The sequence below is a fragment of the Cenococcum geophilum genome (genome assembly GCF_001692895.1).
Source record: "Cenococcum geophilum 1.58 unplaced genomic scaffold K441scaffold_38, whole genome shotgun sequence".
Classification (NCBI taxonomy): domain Eukaryota; kingdom Fungi; phylum Ascomycota; class Dothideomycetes; order Gloniales; family Gloniaceae; genus Cenococcum; species Cenococcum geophilum.
In genome coordinates, this window is record NW_027137596.1 from 187,269 (window position 1) to 203,944 (window position 16,676).

Here is a 16,676-nt window from a genome sequence, read left to right on the forward strand (position 1 = left end):
TGGAAAACATGGTCATTGGAGCCACCAAGGGGAAATACTGAGACTGCATTTCTCTTGAAAGGTTCGAAGTTCAGGGTGAACAGCTCTTGTTGCATCATATACCGTTGTTGGGGCACAGAGTAGGTACAAATGAGTCTGATGTGAAGTTTGTTTCTGAAGTGAACGAGCCCTTTTTGTCTTTTTGATCCTTTTGTTATAGCAGATAACATATTGCAAGCAATTCGGCCCTTATCCAAGACGCAGAATGTAATGAATGTGGCTGTTCCTATGGGAGAGGGTTAGACAGAGCAGCCCTTTTAGGCTCCTAACCTAGATAAGAGCTATCTTTATTTGAGAAAATATGTGTTAGGTTGCACAACATGATCCACCTCCATTCGCTGCGTTGAAGTTTTAAGATACTAGGCGCTTAACAAAAGGGATCACAAATGCTAGCATCGCAAGCTGGTGGGTGAGATAAAACCAAAGAACTTCGCGTATTACAATACGTGTACGAATGTCGCTTTATAACACCCAGTTACTCCGAACCGCGCTGCTGCGATGAATTATCAATGACAGTACAAGTTGATAATGCATAATTTGAAAAATCAAAGCTGTTCTGCAGGATCCGGAATCTCTCCAATCACAGACTTTAAAATCTCAGGCATGATTTCCCCTGCGTCACCCTGGAAGAACCAGTCTCCAGAGCGCATGCCACCTGCGGGAGTGTCCCCTGGATCCATGTTAATCACTGCAACTCTTGCACCTTTTGCTCTGGCACTGTCAACATATCCAGCAGCTGGATACACCTTGGCGCTTGTACCGATGACCATTATCAAATCTATTTTGTTAGAGGTGCGCATCCAGTTCTCGATTTCGGCTAGTACATCTGACGGGAGGAACTCCCCGAACCAAACCACTCCTGGCCGTAGCAGGCCATGTTTACACCTGGGACAGCGTGGCAGGTCGCGGATTGCAAGCTCTGGCAGCTGGACCTTCTCGTCCGATATATCCAACTCCCTAGGCGCTTCTTTCTTTTTATCGAGGGCATCCGAAAGGGCTTGTCGTGCCTCATTAGTTGTGGGATCGGACTCATCGACAGGGATCGCGAGTGCTGGTACGATAGGGTCGATGAAGTTATTCTTCTCGGTGTAATCGCAGAAGAACTCGGAGCACTCTACGTCGAACAGCGAGCCGTGAAGGAGCTGGAGCTTTTCGGGAGGGTGGCCAGCTCTTTGTGACAGACCTGGATATTCCGCATCAGCCCAGTGATGCTAAACGGTGTTGGTTGAGTTGGGAAATAGTGACGGTACCATCCACATTTTGGCTTAAAGTCATGAATCCCTCCTTTCGTCTTGACAGCTCGGCCAACGCATAGTGAGCCCTATTCGGTTTCGCCCCGAGCGCCATGTGCCTCCGGTAGGAGTAAAACTGCCAGACGAGCGCCGGGTCTGCTTTGAATGCTTCAGGAGTTGCGAGTTCCATCGCTTCGTGTGTCCTCCACAGTCCTCCAGCACCCCGAAACGTAGGAAGGCCTGATGATGCCGAGAGACCTGCTCCTACGAGGGCCAGTATCCGATTCGAAGACTTGAGGTACTGTCGAAAGGACTCCAGCTCCGCTGGTGGAACAATTGAAGATTTGGCCGATGAGGCCATCCTAACGAACTGACGAAGATGCAGCTTGACGATGGAATAAAATTGGTGATACGACTCAGTCAGCTGGAAATTCCAGTTGGAAAGGAAATGGTGGCATGGATATTTATGTAGTACCTAGCAGCCTGGCAGGCAACAGTGCTGTGGAAGAAAGTATCTTTGACTTGGGTACCCCATCCGACGACATCAGAACCCACTCTTGGCTCCGGTTCGCTATCGATAAGCCCGGAACTTTTCGTCCAAACGCGGCTTACAATGCTCCCCAAGCAGCAGCACCATTAGATGATGGGACTAGCTTTGCGCGCATCGCACTCCGCCTCAAGGGTGCGAGCACGCCGTAATCTGGTGCCATGTTGTCGTAGGACCTTAGTGTCTGCTGCGGACCTCCAGTTTGGTCAGCCCCTTCATGAGACGCATCCGCATTTGCTACAACCTGGCGAAGGTAACCGTAATTCACTCGCAATTGCCCAGACCCCAAACTAACGTAGCATTGCAGTGACGCCGGGAATCAGCGCTCTTGAATATGCTCACCGAAGGTCGAAGCTAGCAAAATCTCTTCCTCCCAATTCCATCGCGGTTCTCGCTGCCTCGGATCTGAAATATCGTTCAGGGTCTGTCTTTTACAAATACCACCAGGACCCAGATTTCTTATACTTGACTGGTACGATTCTTCCACAGTGGAGTTGGTTCCTTGAATGCTGAGTGAGCAATAGGCTTCAATGAGCCGGAAGCTTTGGCAGTCATAGGTACGGCAGTCATCCGGCCTGCATATATTTGGTGTTGATGGACATTAGAAAAGTTGGGGGACGGCGAAGAACATAACTTCCACCTATATGTCCGTCCAAAGAACGCGAAGGCGGAATTATGGGACGGGCCTCGCTCCGGAGTCCAAGCTGCCCAGGACGTCTTTAACGCCGACGAGGTAAGCCTTAGGAAAGGAGGAATGCTGGGCATACGACTAAATATTCATAGGCAGGGGACGTGAACCATCTTCCAAAGATACTGCCGGAAATAATCCGAAGAGCGAAAGAGGTCTACACTGATCTACCCGGCACAATTCATACTAAGTCAATGTTTACAAGATATCTGGGTGGCTTCGATCCCTCGAAAATGAAAGGCCTTGCGCAAGTTTTCCAGGATAATCAAGGGACATCTGTGAAACCTCTTCGACCGCTAATGAATGACCTCCGGATATTCAAAAGTGAAGCAGAGATAATAAATATGAGAAAGGCTGGGAAAGTGTCTGGCAGAGCCATAACAGAAGCAATGCGAAATCACTTTTCGGGAGAAAAAGACCTGGAATCGTTTTTGGATTACAGGTTCAAAATGAATGGTTGCGACGGGCCCGCATATGTTCCTGTAATTGCGGGAGGTGAGGTATGCATCACCTGAAACAGATAGAATTGAGAGTCTAACTAGTTAGCACGCTTTGACTATTCATTATGTTCGCAATGATGCGCTTTTCGAGTAAGAGACTTTCTGTCCCTCTTCACCTCTTCTCAACAAAATTTATTAATCATGCGTAGGGGTGATGAGCTTGTACTCGTTGATGCAGGGGCGGTAAGAATGCCAATTTCCGTGTCACCGTGCCTTATCTTACAATTTGTTGCAGGAGTGCGGTGGCTACATAACTGATATTACGAGAACTTGGCCCACAAACGGCAAGTTCACAGATCCTCAGCGAGATCTTTATCAGATGATTCTCAATGTACAAAGAAGCTGTGTCTCACTTTGCCGTGAGGATGCAGATATGACTTTGGATAAGTTACACAACATCGCCGCTAGTAGTTTGGGAGACGGTTTGAAACAGCTTGGCTTCAACATGTCCGGAAACGTACGTCTTTCGGCGTGGTTATCACTATAACTCGGCTAATTCCATGCTCCAGGCCCTGCAAATTCTATTTCCACACCATCTCGGCCATTATATTGGCCTTGATGTTCACGACTCTCCAGGATCTCCAAGGAATCGCGAGTTAAAAACAAGGCAATGTATTACGATTGAACCGTAAGCTGCATCTCAAGGCTTTCCCTTAAGCGGCAATTGCTAATGAAAAACAGTGGGATCTACGTTCCCAACGATGCCCGCTGGCCAACTCACTTTAGAGGTATTGGCATACGCATAGAGGACAGTGTGTGCATTCAACCGGAAAGTCCGTTAATTCTCACAACGGAGGCGGTCAAGGAGGTTTGTATACCCCGACTTGCGCCAAAAAACTTTTATTAGATGCTAATGTTATTTTTAGGTTATTGATATTGAGGCTCTGCGTGACTAACGGACCGGAGTATATTGTTGAAATAGTGTGTAGCGCCTGTACAAAAGTATTTTTTTATAACATGCAACCTTGATCAATATTATGTGTCGTTGCCAGAATCACCACTTTCTCACGCCTTGCCAAAGAGCACAACCTCCGGCGCATTGCAAACCTTTAATCGTGGAAAGCAACAGCGTAACAGCGCAATTCTGAGCCAAATAAGCGTGTAGAATATTTCATAGTTTATTGCCACACGAGAGGTGCCTAGCGGGACTATAGAAACCCCTTAGTACCCTTGATGATAGGTTGAAGAGACTTCCACGCCAACATTGCAGCTTCCAGAATTAAATATGTGATAGCCTCGAACTTTGGTGGCCCTGAAATGACCAATGCCCTAACCCAGCGAAAACCTTGTCTTAACAGCTTAAAGCAAGAATTCTATTCCTGCACCAAGCATATCTTACAACCTCCCGTTTCCTCATCTTATCTCATATCATACAGCACCAGGAACCAAACCAAAGCTCAAAGCAAAGCAGGCATGAGTGACGAACATGCCTCAATTACAATATTTTTTTTGCCCGAGTCTCTTCAAACCTGGCGGTCCCCCCGTTGTCGTAGCGCGGATAGAGGGGCAAGCTGTCAAAGCAACAGCCGATCATGTACATAATCCACAATCCAGTCCACAATCCAGGAGCCCAAATCCACTTTCTCGAATCTGCCATTTTTTGCAAATTCTACCGCACCATCAAATCGCTTCCCGACGCACTTTTGTAATCCCCTGAAACATCCTCCACTCTCAGAATGAAAAAAAATGAAAGTGCAACAGCAACAGCAACACTTCCCTCCCCCCATCTCTCTAAATGTACTCGGGACAAATGTAGATAGTTAGAAGGCCAAAACGAAAAAGGAAAGCGCACAGAGAAAGCCAGACATAGTGGGTCCGGATATCCTCTGAAATGCTCCTTCCATCCTTGCCCACCATGCACGCTCCTAAACGCCGGGTGCCGCCGAAAGCCAATAAAAAGTAATCAATAACCAAGGGCTGAAGATGAGAGAGAAGTTCCCCCCAAAAAGGCAAGCACACAAGTTCTTCCCAAACAAGGGGAGGAAAAAAACCAGAGTGCTAGGCTAAGGATTTGCTGCCCCGAATCACCGAAAACGCCTTTCGTTCCGTAGAAACACCCTCTGCCTTTCTGTTAGCCCCAATCCACCCACGAAATCCAATTTAAGTATTACTGATGATGACCCGTGCTCCCTCCTTGCCCAGCACGCCCCGTTCCTTCGCCTTTGGGCTCCTGTCCCGCCCTTTCTTCCGGGTGAGGAAGCCGAGCATGCCTGTCGGCCTCTCGGCCGTCTGGTTCTTGTCGGCCAGCATCGCGGAGCTCTGGTTCGCCATCTCGGACCACGAGCCTGTCTCGTTGAGCACGACTTGCACCCCGCCGCCCATGCTGGTACTGCGTGTGCTACCGCGTTGCCGGTTAATGGACCGTGGGTAAGAGGGCCGGATTGCTTCGTCGGTCGGAAAGAAGTCGCCGCATTCGCCGCGTTGCGAGGAAGGGGAGCCGGAGGGGGATGCTGCGCCAAGAGCGGTGGTAGGGAGCGGTGGACTACCACTTGGAGAGTGTGTCGTGGACCGTAGGTTTGCGGTCGAACGTGAGACTCGCAGGGTGTCGTCCGCCGACGTCTTGGGTTGGGACAGCGGTCGGGGCCATTCGCTAGGAGACGAGGTGGACGTGGGCGTGTTGGTGCTATTGTTGCTGAGATGCGTTGCCGTCGGATCGTCCGTCACAATAGCCGGCCGCTCATTAGCAACTACAGTGTAGTTGAAGGGTTCAAAAAGCGTCTCAATCATTTTATGCAGTTCTTCGGCCCGAATCTCTTGCTCCGTTGCGTCTTCTTTGAGCTGCTCACGTGGCTTTTGCCTCCTTGCACGAGCTTCCAGTGGTGCTTCTTCTAGCAGCAGCTCTTCGAGATCGTAAGTTGCGTCGAAATTAGTTTTGTCGCTCGACGGGATGAAGATAGGTTCAATCTCCTTTCTTTCTAATGCTTCAAAGTTAATTGGCCTAAAAAAGGGGTTGTCTGAGAATGTGCCAAATCCAATGGCGCCAATTCGCTGTTTCCTGTCCTTCTCTAGGAGCGAGCTAATGGCATGNAAGCAAGGCATCGATACCTGTGGGCTGGTGACCGGGAAGGTGGGTTCTCCTTTTAAGATTTTCTGAGATAATCCATCATGGTTGCTTGCTTCGAATGGTCGCTAACAAACTATGTTAGATGAGAATACGGATGAGGTTTTAGGGAACCTACCTTGTTGTATATGCATTCGTAGAATAATACACCAAGTGACCACCAGTCCACCTCGCAGGAATAGCCTTTCCCTTCATATACCTCTGGCGCGAGGTATGCTAGTGTGCCTGACTTGCTGGTCAAGGGTTTAGTTGGCGTAAAATCTGAAGCAACATTCTGATAGCAGTCAGCCAGACACACCGTGCAAATAGAGACAAAAACATACAAAGTCCGCTAAATGGACATGTCCATCCGAGTCGAGTAACACGTTGTCTGGTTTAATGTCCCTATGTACGATACCCTGTTTATGAATGTAACGCACGGCGCAACCAAGCTCTGCTATCCAGAATCGCACTGCCTCCTCCGTAAATGTCTTTCTAGAAATATGGAATCGAAGATCGCCGCCATTCATTAGGTCAACAACAATATACCTATCACTTTAATTAACTTATGTGATAATCTCAGCCTAGTCACATGCGACGTACAAATATTCAATATCCTGGAAGCTATATCGGAGATTGCAAAGGAAAGGATGGTTGAGATGTTCCAGCATCCGCCGCTCACGAATAATATTCCGCACGCTCTCTGATCGTACAACTGTTACACAGCGTTAGCATTGACAGCCCATCAGGTTGGTCTTGGTCAGCGTGTGCTGCCAGGACGGTCCCGAAACCTGGTCTGCAGTGCCTGACCTTCATCCTTCCTGATATACTTGAGCGCAAATGTGAGGCCGGTGTCTTTTCGTTCGACGATTCGCACCTTGCCAAACGCTCCTTTGCCAACGACTCGCAATAGGCGGAAGTGGTTGAGGTTTACTGTGGAGGGGATGCCCAGTTAGTCATATTTGTTCATGGGCTTGCTGCCAATTCGCAGACATGTCCAGCCATGAGATCGACCGTGGTGCAGAGAAAGGAGCAAAGAAATAATTTGGAGATGACAAGACAGATGCGGCTGACGGCGACCAACCTTCGTCGGTAAAGACTACCGGTTTCCCATTGGAATTGCCCATTGGCAACGGCGAGTGTAGATGGCGGCCAGAATGAAGCAGATGTTCATGAACTCATGGGCGGTCCCCAAATGAGGCGTGAAGACCAGGGCAGCAGGATTGCTGATGGCGGGGACGACGGACTATTGAGGTTGCCAAACGGGGGCGAATACGACACAGTGGATGCAGAGCCTGGTCTTGGAACGATATGAATAAGATGAATGCGAGGGTCACCAAAGTCAGCGATGGGGAGGGGGTACACAGCAGCGTAGGGGCAGTGGTAATCGTGCTTGTCGGTGGTCGCCGGGTCCAGGAGTCGTGGTTGGAGGTCACCAGGCAGCTGGGAAATGGGAAATGGGAAATAATGCACGATAGGGCGGAGAGCTTAGTACCAGCGACGGAGCAGGGATCGCCACGTTTTTTGGGGGAGCATGCTGCCGCATGCCGCGGACGCACTGGATGCAGCGAACGGGGGGACAGCGCCAGTGGGGCTAAGGCTGGTTGGAGAGTCAGGAACCCTGTCTCACACTCCAACCGAGGTTAGCGATGCGACTCCGTCCTCAAAGACACCACCGAGACGCCCTAAAGTCCGTGATAACTAGCTGCTGGCGAGCGAAACTGCTGCTGTCTGCCGACAAAAGACGATTGCTGGTGCTGTCACTGCTGCTCCTGTCACTGCTGCTCCTGCTGTTCATGCTGTTCATGCTGTTCATGCTGTTCATGCTACTGCCACCACCTTAAACCGTGCGAGACGGGACGCCACGCTTCCTGCACCACATATTCTACCGCTGCAACAATGAGCAACATTGAGCAACAATGGGCGTGCTGGTGTGCTACTGTATGAGCTTCTCGCTATTTCGCAATGGGTGTGTCTCTGCCGGCATACTCCCCGAATCCCTGTCGCTGGGCGGATTAGTCTCCGCTCATTTTGTGCGTGCCCGACATGAGAATTTCCGTCGCCTTTCCCCAAACTCGTGGGCAGCGCAGTCAGCACCATCAATGACTCTTGCCCCCTCGCCGCCTCTACCCCAGCTAGCTACCCGTACTTTCTAATCCCAGTGCGACTGGTACTAAACTCACCTTGCCCAAGTTACAAGACTCGGATCAATATAAGAGGCACGTCTCGTTCCCGTCGATATACTACGCGCCGGTGCTCTATGCGAAACGCTCTCCGACAACGACCACACAGCTGCCACGCAGCTGCCAGACCAAAAACAAGCATCTCACTGGCGTCGTATCTCGCCTGATGCGGGAGCTATCTCTTAAAATCGCGACTAACGGGTCTGATCGTGGGTGTTGACACCCGGTTCCTGGCACTTAGCTCCCCAAAAGTCGTCGTTCGCTAACAACGCTTTTCATGGCGGAGAGGCGTGAGAGATCATCGCCATTGTCAATCTGCCGAGCCCCAGCGCCTCCACGTGGGCATGATGCTCCTTTGAAAGCACCCGGACCATGTCGCCGGCAGCTGCAATTCGTCGGCCCCGCCGTGCCCAGGTGCCAAGAGGTGCCCAGGTGCCGAGTTCCGCCGACTTGATGCTTTTTTGGATCCCGAATGGTTGCAAGCCAATATTTTAATTGTGCGGTCTAGGGTGAAGGCTTCTGGCACCTGGTTCAGAAACACAGAGGTTCAGAAACACAGAGATAGTCTTGAGTCGGCTTCCGTATAGATGGAAAAAGCATCGATTAAGGTTTTGCTGCGCTCTCAGCAACGCCGAGCGGGCCCCTCTCCCCCCACAACCCTCGGGAACCTTCCGACCGTTGACGCGGTTGCAAAAGAAGGTGGTGACGATTTTGTGGAGACGCTGAATTTGCCATGAGTGATCCTACGGTGACATGTCTCGAAAATTTTCTGTCGGGACATTCGGGAACAGTTGGGACGGGTTTGGGGACATCTGGATATTGACAGTTGCTGAAACCGTCTCAACACCTGCGAGATTGGATCCCCAGCATCACGGTACCTGGTCGTACAAGTCACCATTTTTGGGCCCAGCAGGTCTTTTGACTTTTGACAGCCCCACAATAAAAAGCAAGTATTAACCTTCCTATGCCTAAATTCATAGTACCGGTCGCATCCCACTCCACCATCTTTACCTCTGTGCCTTACGTACAGCGTGTTTCCAACATCCAGCGCATTGCCGTAGCCGGACGATGGGCTCGCACCTTCACGTAGCGTCCGGTGTCTAGCATCTTTACTTATCGGGGTCGTGAACCGATTTGTTTTGAGAAGCTAAGACGAGCTCGAGTGGACAGGCGTTCACGCAATAGGGGGAGGGAGAGGAAGGCAGTCTCCCCTCCGTCGAACGGATCAACTCGAACGCGTCTACGGGCCTAACCGAATACGACTGGTCTCTCCGAATACCTCGAACCTCAGCGCTCAAGACTACAGCCGTCAACGACTTAGAGGAACGGCCGTTGCACTACGACTGCTAGTCTACAACAAAGAGAAACCACGTTTTGGTGTTAAACACCATGGTTTTAGCGGCGCTAAGCTGCTTACCCACAGCCCCTGCCTCTATTAGATTCGCCATCCTTTTGATATAAATACACGCCACGGTACGCAAGGGGTGGGGGCCTTGACATTACTACTTAGGGGATATTTGATTGGGGTGGAGTCGGTATACAGTACGTGTCACTTTAGATACACTATACGGCAAAAGTCCCCTTAGGGGGGTAGGGTATAATGGAGAGAAAGACTTAGATCTCTTCCGTCTATTGGTTAAGCCATTGTTTGTAGGCGAGCTCTCTATAATTCTACTATAAAAGAAGACATGGCGCCCCCCCCGGCAGCTAAAACGGAGTATGCTTTTTTTTTTAAAAAAAAAAGGCGCATTGCCGTATATGCGCACGTCTCATACACCCTATAATATCCAGCTTTATTGCTGCATTGGACCAAGCTGTCGGCTACGTCGCCAACATGGGAGAAAAAGTTGACGGACCGTTAGTATGGACAATGAGCAGGTGCTAGATAGAGGATCTGGGGGTGTTGTTGGTTTGCAATAGTACCCTAATGTCAGTCATCTCCTAGCGCTTCCCATCACATCCCAGCATCTCACTACAACGTCCGCACTGCTGCACATTTCCTCCCACCTACCTGGTGAAGCAGGTGCCACCTGGAGAAAATAAATATAAAAATAAAAGATAGACGCGGATCCGGCACCTGTAAGTTCCGTATGCACTCCTGAGCAGCGGGAAAGTATTTCCCGTTTTGTTGCGTGGCGTCAGGACACCTACACACAAGCGGGTGAAGTTTGTCATTTCGTCTAAGGTATCAAAATGTATTGGAATTTGCCACCTTAATTAAATATCACACTAGGCTTATAATGTATAAAAAACCATATTATAATCTTAAAACAGGGTTATTATGCCTGTTTGCTTGCTTTAGGCCCTTTATTTGATGTTGTCGTGGATATATTTGTAGAGGGTAAAATTCCAGCGTTGGTGCCTTATACGAAATGACAAACTTCACCCGCTGTGCCATTAAACTTTTGTTTACGTTCCAAGCTTCCAGCGCAAGGCTTCACGGAAACCCCAGCCAAAACAGCACAGAAGTCTAGACCGGCCCAGCGATTTCCCCCCTCCCCCGCCCGAAAAAACAAACTCTGTGGCGTTCCGCCCGCCGTATCCTCGGCCGTCCCGTCCGCTTCAGCCCTTCCCGCTTGGTATCTCATGGCAGGCACCGCCTCTCTGCCGAAATTTCGCCGTGTGGCAAAGCGTTCAGAGAGGAGACGGTCAGGCGGAGCACGTTCCGCATACGAGTACGGGATACTGTTACAGTCATCGCTTCGAAGCACTTCGGCATGTGTCATTGAATCATCGCAAGGCGCTTCGATCAGATCCTCTCGCTTTCAACGAAAAGCAACTTGAGGATGAAAGTATTTGCCGATACCTAACTACGGCGTGCCTAGTGTTCTCGCAGCTCGTCTTCCCGAGGTCTGTCTCATAGCATTACGCTTTCCTCGTATTCACACGTATAAGCTGCCGATGCTGCGTCCAGCATCGGCGTGTAAGCCACATGCAGCAGCACGTCCCTCCTTGCATCTCCCCAAACTTGTTTTCATCACGCAACCTCACTTCCTTCAGATTCCATGCGTTATGCATCTGATGGACGTCTGACAAGCCGCAAGCCGCGCATCGTACATAGTGCATACGCAATCCAGAATGCCTTCTCGCCTATCTATCGGCCCCCAGCCTGCACTATTTGTAACCTTCTAGCCTCTTCTGAGCATGCCCGCTTTCTTCTGAGCTTCTAGATCAGGCATGGAAGACAGAGCGCCAAGGTCAGACCCACAGTTCACTGCCTCAAGACATGTCGTCAGAGTAGTCTGACTGCCCTACAGCGCACACCGCCATTAGAAACATGTGCCGGTGCCCAGTCAGGCTGCGCAGCTGTCATGATCAAGACATCAGGCCTAGGCTGAAACCAGACGTGACCAGTCAAGGCGGTAACTACGCGATCGGAGGCATCTCCTTCGCCTCTTTATCATCTACGGCACTTGTAGACATGTGTGCTCCTGCAGCTACCGGGGCCTTTGGCAAAGCAATTCAGGCTCTCGAGAAAGCAGAGTGAGGAAATGGTCTATATCGGCTACTAACGTATCTCCACATTACCAACTCCAATTTCACCCGCTCCCATCCCTATCAAAGCTACCACGGGTGACGGTCCTACCGCCAGCCCAACTCAGCCCAGCCCAATACCTCCTCTCAATGGATAGATGCTCATCTACAAGAAGCAGTCACAAAGGAGTAAGCAAGAAATCAAGGCAATTCAATTTGCCATCGCCATTTTCCCCATGCGCCTTGTCGTTCGTGTCCTCCTATGATTCAGATCCGTACAAACACCGGCCCGCACAGTCTGCTGCGCGGGGTCAAAGCAAAAAAGCAAAAAAAAAGGGGTGAAACGAATTTGGATATACTGGCTGGAAAAATAGGGGATTGATGAATGCAAAAACGCTCGTGCTAGGAACTGAAGGAGCACGCATGCATGGGAAAGGGGGTTGAGTTAGATCTCTTCCATGTTCCCAGCCGGCTCCTCGTCGTCGCCGGACTCGTAGCTGCCGACGGAACTCATTTCGTCGTCGAGGTCGCTTTCCTCGTCGGCTTCGTCTGCGGCGTCCTTAGAGGCGTATTTCATGACGTATTCTGTAAGAATTCATTAGTAACTAATTACAGGACACTTCGAGCCCAAAGAGAACAGCTGAAACACGATAGTTCAGAGATGATTTGAATCGAATGCAGGTTTAAAAAGGAAGGAAGAGGGACTCACCCTTCACTTTCGCCTCGTAGCTCTTTGGTTCCCTCATCAGGAGCGCAGCAGCCTCGCCATTCAGGGGGTCTGTGGGGTTGGGATAACGCAGCAGCTGAGGCAGAAACACTTCAAAGATGTTGATCATGTCGTACATCGGAGACCAAGTCTGGTTGATGACATCCAGACAAACGGAGCCAGAGCTGAGAATATATTAGTATACGCAACTCGAGCTTTCATAAATGAAATTTCTGTTGTGGAAGTAGTAAGGGTTTCCTACAGCTCGTCGATATTCGGGTGAAAGATTCGGTTCACGAAGCCGATGCTGGGACTTTTATATGGATATTGGTCGGGGAGCTCAACGTGAATTTTCCAAAGACCACCAGAGAAGGGTGCTGTAACCATGTGTTAATATGCTAAAAAGAGAATTTATTACTAGAAATGCATACTCTCATCAGGGCCTTTAAAACGGACATAAAACTCCTGCCTGCGGATGTATTAGTAGTATGTTGATAGACGCAATGTGCTGAATGTAGTCAAATGGATTGACGAACACTATAAGTGTGGTTAGTAAATGCGTATAAAATCGAACATGCCTTCTCGAACGTACTATTATCATTGACCAGAGTGACTTCATAGTCGCTCATCAACCTGCCCAAGCCTCAGTCAACCTGCACTACAACTCCCAAAACTATTATGAAACCTGGAAGGCTTGGCGGTGGACGTACATCCTGCGCTCCTGTTAGTCAAAGTGCAGCGAACTCTGTGAATGTCTCCGACCTACTTCATGACCTGAATACCACACGCAGCAGTTTGTCAGTCCTTGTCCTCATTGAAGCTCGTAGAGCCTTTCAAAGCATTCATGGAAACCTACATCCGTCTCGATACGTCTCTTGGGGCTGCTCATCTTGCTGGTTGTTCTAAATCCACTTCTCCACCAGTGGACTTCCTGGCACTGGATTTTGCGATACGAGTGAAGGCTCTTCCTTAGACCTGGATGACTCTGCTCAGACTGGAAGGCCGAACGAAGGAGCTGTCGACTTTCTGATGCGATGTTGTGGTTGTTAAGCGGGGGAGGGGTGCTTTGTTGGCGGGGTTGCTACGTCACAGACTGCTGGAGCGAGTGAGATGGCTGTAGTGAGAGGCTGGAGCGTACAGGAAGCGACTTCAAATCAGAAGAGGAAGATGTTGAAGCAGAGGCTGAAGCGGTGGACTGCAGGGAAGGATGTCTGGTCATGGTGGCGGGCAGTCACGCAAGCAGCGCGCCAGCGAAGTCATTCCCCTCATTCCCGGTTTGGTAGGGACGTGTACCGCCACTATAGGCATAAAGGCCTACGATTCATCACGTGGAGATGGGAGCGTTTCAGTCCGAAGTTATCTTATTCGCAGTGAGTAGAATGCTTTTATTAAAATATTAAAACAATTCTAGACTGTGTACGCTGAGTGATGTTAGTTTCAAGGGCTGAGGGTACGCAGATGCGGCGTTGCTCTTCTCGGTAGCGCCCGCAGACGCAACAAGAAGCAGGGGCGCCGCTTCAACACACCACAAGATCTCCAGACTGTCCAACAGGTGCATATATCTCCAGATATTATCCCCAGACTACCTCTAACTACCTGTACGCGGCCCCAGAGTCATCGACATCGGACCTTCGCAAAGGAGACCGAGGTCCACGGTTCGTGCAAGATGCTGACAGCCTTCTCCGTAGTCAGCGTCGGAGCGAAGGCAAATGGTTGAACCAAAAAAAACCACGGCTCGCTCTCCACCTTCGTTCTCTGCTCTGCGCAGCAGAAAACATCACGAACAAGACACTTAAAAGCTCTTTCACCGCTACCACAATGGCTGACTGTCTGACTCCTCTCGCCTCCTCTGGCAATCTCGCAGAATCACCAGAACTCTGCATTTTCGCCCGTCGCCGCCATGTCGCGTGCCTTGACCCAACTCATCCCAACATCCTCACGCATCTTATGGTCGCCCTCATGGCGGTCCTCCCTGCCGATCGCAGCCTCGCGCGCATTGCTACCGCTCGCTCAGGCTAGGCAGAGCTCACACTCCCCTTTGGGCGCTGCTCCAGCGCAAGTCCGCAAGCCAGTCACAATAAATACCCTGCAGTCGCTATACCGCAAAAATGAGCCTATTACTGTGATGACGGCCCACGACTTCCCGAGCGCTCACGTCGCCGACCATGCTGGTATGGACATGATGCTGGTTGGCGACAGCCTGGCCATGGTAGCCTTGGGCATGGAGGACACAAGTGAGGTGCTGATGGAAGAGATGCTGCTACACTGCCGCTCTGTTGCTAGAGCTACAAAGTCTGCTTTTACAGTATGTCACTATCCTGATATCCTTCCACAAAGACCATTTACTAAATTACTCCCTCAGGTTGGCGACCTCCCCATGGGCACCTATGAAATCGCTCCCGAGCAGGCCCTCGAGTCCGCCATCCGCATGATCAAGGAAGGCCGAGTCAAGAGCGTAAAGCTGGAAGGCGGTATTGAAATGGCACCGACAATCGCAAAAATAACTCGCGCCGGCATACCTGTACTTGCCCACGTTGGCCTCACCCCGCAACGCCAGAACTCCCTTGGTGGATTCCGCGTACAAGGCAAATCCACCGCCGGCGCTCTCAAGCTTCTTAACGATGCTTTTGCCGTGCAAGAAGCTGGCGCCTTTGCTGTGGTTCTGGAAGCTGTTCCTGCAGAAGTTGCTAGTATTGTCACTAAGAAGCTCAGTATCCCTACTATTGGCATCGGTGCTGGTAATGGATGTTCAGGACAGGTTCTAGTTCAAGTGGACATGTCCGGCAACTTTCCTCCTGGCCGATTCCTACCCAAATTTGTCAAAAAGTACGGTGATGTGTGGGGTGAAAGCATGCGTGCCATCCAGGCATATAAAGAGGATGTGAAAAGCCGAGCATACCCTGCAACCGAACACACCTACCCGATGCCCAAGGAAGAACTATCTGAATTTGAAAGGCTGATTGGAGAGAATAGGACGGGACTGGAACCGGAGTAATCATATCCATACTGATGTTCTGCAATTGGATGATTTTCATCCAATATATTTGGGCAAATTTTATGTTTGTAGGCGGTCTTTGTTTTAGCGTTCCAGCTCCAATAGATGCTTAGGCTCTACCAAGTCTTAGTAATAAGAAAGTAGATGCTTATAACCCATCCTTACCAATATCTTCTTCACTTGAGACTCGTGATTGTTACCACTAGCATCTCCCCACTCAGGAACATCGTACCTAGGACATCTCATTACCCAAAAGCCGGTGTAATCGAATACGCCACCACAAGCTCATCTTTCGTTTTGAAACACTACCGCATAAAAGTCAGCTTCAGCCAGCCCTTCAGTCCCACAAACATAACTAATAGCATCAGCCAACTCACCCGCCACAAATTCCCAATGCCTTCGTCCAAGCCCGGCGCAAACACGCTGTTCACGTAACAAAACACGCTGTCGCTATCTCGGACCCCCAGCCTCCGCCGCAGGAACCGCACCACCGTCTCGAAGCGCTGCGCCGATGACACCTTGAAGACGCGCTGCTGCAGGTGCGGCGCCGAACCCACGGGTTGGAAGCGCACCGTCACTGCGGCAGGCCGATATCAGCGAGATAGCCCCTCCACCAACAGGGGCTGGCTAAGCCAGCCTAGGCGAGAGGGGGCGGAAAAGACAACAGAAACGAGAAAAAGATAGAAATAACTAATTAGGAAATATATAAAAGGGAAAGCACATGGAGACGAAATTCTGGACACCGCTGCGGGGCGGATTTGAAGGACGGGCGGAAAAGGATGGGGACGCCATCAGCGGGCGCGGACGCCAGACGGGCAGGTCAAGGCTGGAATACGAAAAGGGCACAAAGTATATACCCTTGTCCTGCTTCAGCTCGCCCGCTCCCTCGAGTGCTTTGGCTGCGTCGCGCGGGAGCGATGTCAGGACGACGGATGCGGCCATCGTAAGGGGAAGGTCGGCGGCCGTGTCTTCGTCGTCCGAAATGGGTGCGGGAGGTGGCGTTTGTATTTCTGATGGTGCGGAGGCCATGATTATGATAAGGTTCTTAGGAGGAGAACAAAAGAGGATGGAGGCAGAGTAAGGGATGAAGTTAGGGTAATGACTGATTCTCTTCTATGTTCTTTTTGTTGTAGATGTGACGTTGAGGTTCGCCTGCGATTTAATGGAAGTGGAGCCTAGAATTCATCCCCCGTCATGCTTCGTAGGGCTGAATTTCAACTTGGTGAATGATCACAATTCCTAACCCGCTTTTATCTCAGATGAGTATATGGA

At 50.4% G+C, this 16,676-nt stretch overlaps 6 protein-coding genes across 6 annotated transcripts; 2 read left to right on the top strand and 4 right to left on the bottom strand.

Moving 5' to 3' along the window:
- Positions 1 to 584: 584 nt before the first annotated feature.
- K441DRAFT_688785 (sirtuin) lies at positions 585 to 1,632 on the bottom strand (the record flags this gene model as incomplete). Its single annotated transcript, XM_067652228.1, has 2 exons — positions 585 to 1,222; positions 1,290 to 1,632. 2 exons carry the CDS (start codon positions 1,630 to 1,632, stop codon positions 585 to 587), a joined length of 981 nt encoding a protein of 326 aa, XP_067501009.1.
- A 279-nt stretch (positions 1,633 to 1,911) lies between these two features.
- Positions 1,912 to 4,083, top strand: K441DRAFT_728760 (uncharacterized protein; the record flags this gene model as incomplete). Its single annotated transcript, XM_067654180.1, has 11 exons — positions 1,912 to 2,071; positions 2,126 to 2,290; positions 2,343 to 2,375; positions 2,424 to 2,551; positions 2,602 to 3,006; positions 3,053 to 3,096; positions 3,156 to 3,189; positions 3,242 to 3,463; positions 3,516 to 3,634; positions 3,688 to 3,814; positions 3,873 to 4,083. The coding sequence occupies 11 exons, from the start codon at positions 1,912 to 1,914 to the stop codon at positions 3,900 to 3,902; spliced, it is 1,467 nt and encodes a 488-aa protein (XP_067501010.1). The 3' UTR covers positions 3,903 to 4,083.
- Positions 4,084 to 4,776: 693 nt separating this feature from the next.
- K441DRAFT_202575 (kinase-like protein) lies at positions 4,777 to 7,265 on the bottom strand. Its single transcript, XM_067640493.1, has 7 exons — positions 7,131 to 7,265; positions 6,857 to 6,979; positions 6,650 to 6,761; positions 6,391 to 6,595; positions 6,186 to 6,341; positions 5,118 to 6,135; positions 4,777 to 5,066 (listed from the first exon to the last, which is right to left on the bottom strand). Exons 1-7 carry the CDS (start codon positions 7,171 to 7,173, stop codon positions 5,005 to 5,007), a joined length of 1,719 nt encoding a protein of 572 aa, XP_067501011.1. The 5' UTR covers positions 7,174 to 7,265; the 3' UTR covers positions 4,777 to 5,004.
- A 4,471-nt stretch (positions 7,266 to 11,736) lies between these two features.
- K441DRAFT_664443 (uncharacterized protein) lies at positions 11,737 to 13,765 on the bottom strand. Its single transcript, XM_067649351.1, is given in 8 exon segments — positions 11,737 to 12,288; positions 12,413 to 12,594; positions 12,672 to 12,786; positions 12,841 to 12,879; positions 13,002 to 13,042; positions 13,161 to 13,162; positions 13,175 to 13,183; positions 13,266 to 13,765. 8 exon segments carry the CDS (start codon positions 13,296 to 13,298, stop codon positions 12,149 to 12,151), a joined length of 561 nt encoding a protein of 186 aa, XP_067501012.1. The 5' UTR covers positions 13,299 to 13,765; the 3' UTR covers positions 11,737 to 12,148.
- A 62-nt stretch (positions 13,766 to 13,827) lies between these two features.
- On the top strand, positions 13,828 to 15,865 carry K441DRAFT_664444 (ketopantoate hydroxymethyltransferase). Its single transcript, XM_067649352.1, has 4 exons — positions 13,828 to 14,714; positions 14,772 to 15,520; positions 15,570 to 15,709; positions 15,782 to 15,865. The coding sequence occupies exons 1-2, from the start codon at positions 14,310 to 14,312 to the stop codon at positions 15,402 to 15,404; spliced, it is 1,038 nt and encodes a 345-aa protein (XP_067501013.1). The 5' UTR covers positions 13,828 to 14,309; the 3' UTR covers positions 15,405 to 15,520; positions 15,570 to 15,709; positions 15,782 to 15,865.
- K441DRAFT_664445 (ubiquitin-like protein) lies at positions 15,678 to 16,547 on the bottom strand. The gene is made up of 2 exons (XM_067649353.1): positions 16,262 to 16,547; positions 15,678 to 15,981 (listed from the first exon to the last, which is right to left on the bottom strand). The coding sequence occupies exons 1-2, from the start codon at positions 16,431 to 16,433 to the stop codon at positions 15,710 to 15,712; spliced, it is 444 nt and encodes a 147-aa protein (XP_067501014.1). The 5' UTR covers positions 16,434 to 16,547; the 3' UTR covers positions 15,678 to 15,709.
- Between the last annotated feature and the right edge of the window lie 129 nt (positions 16,548 to 16,676).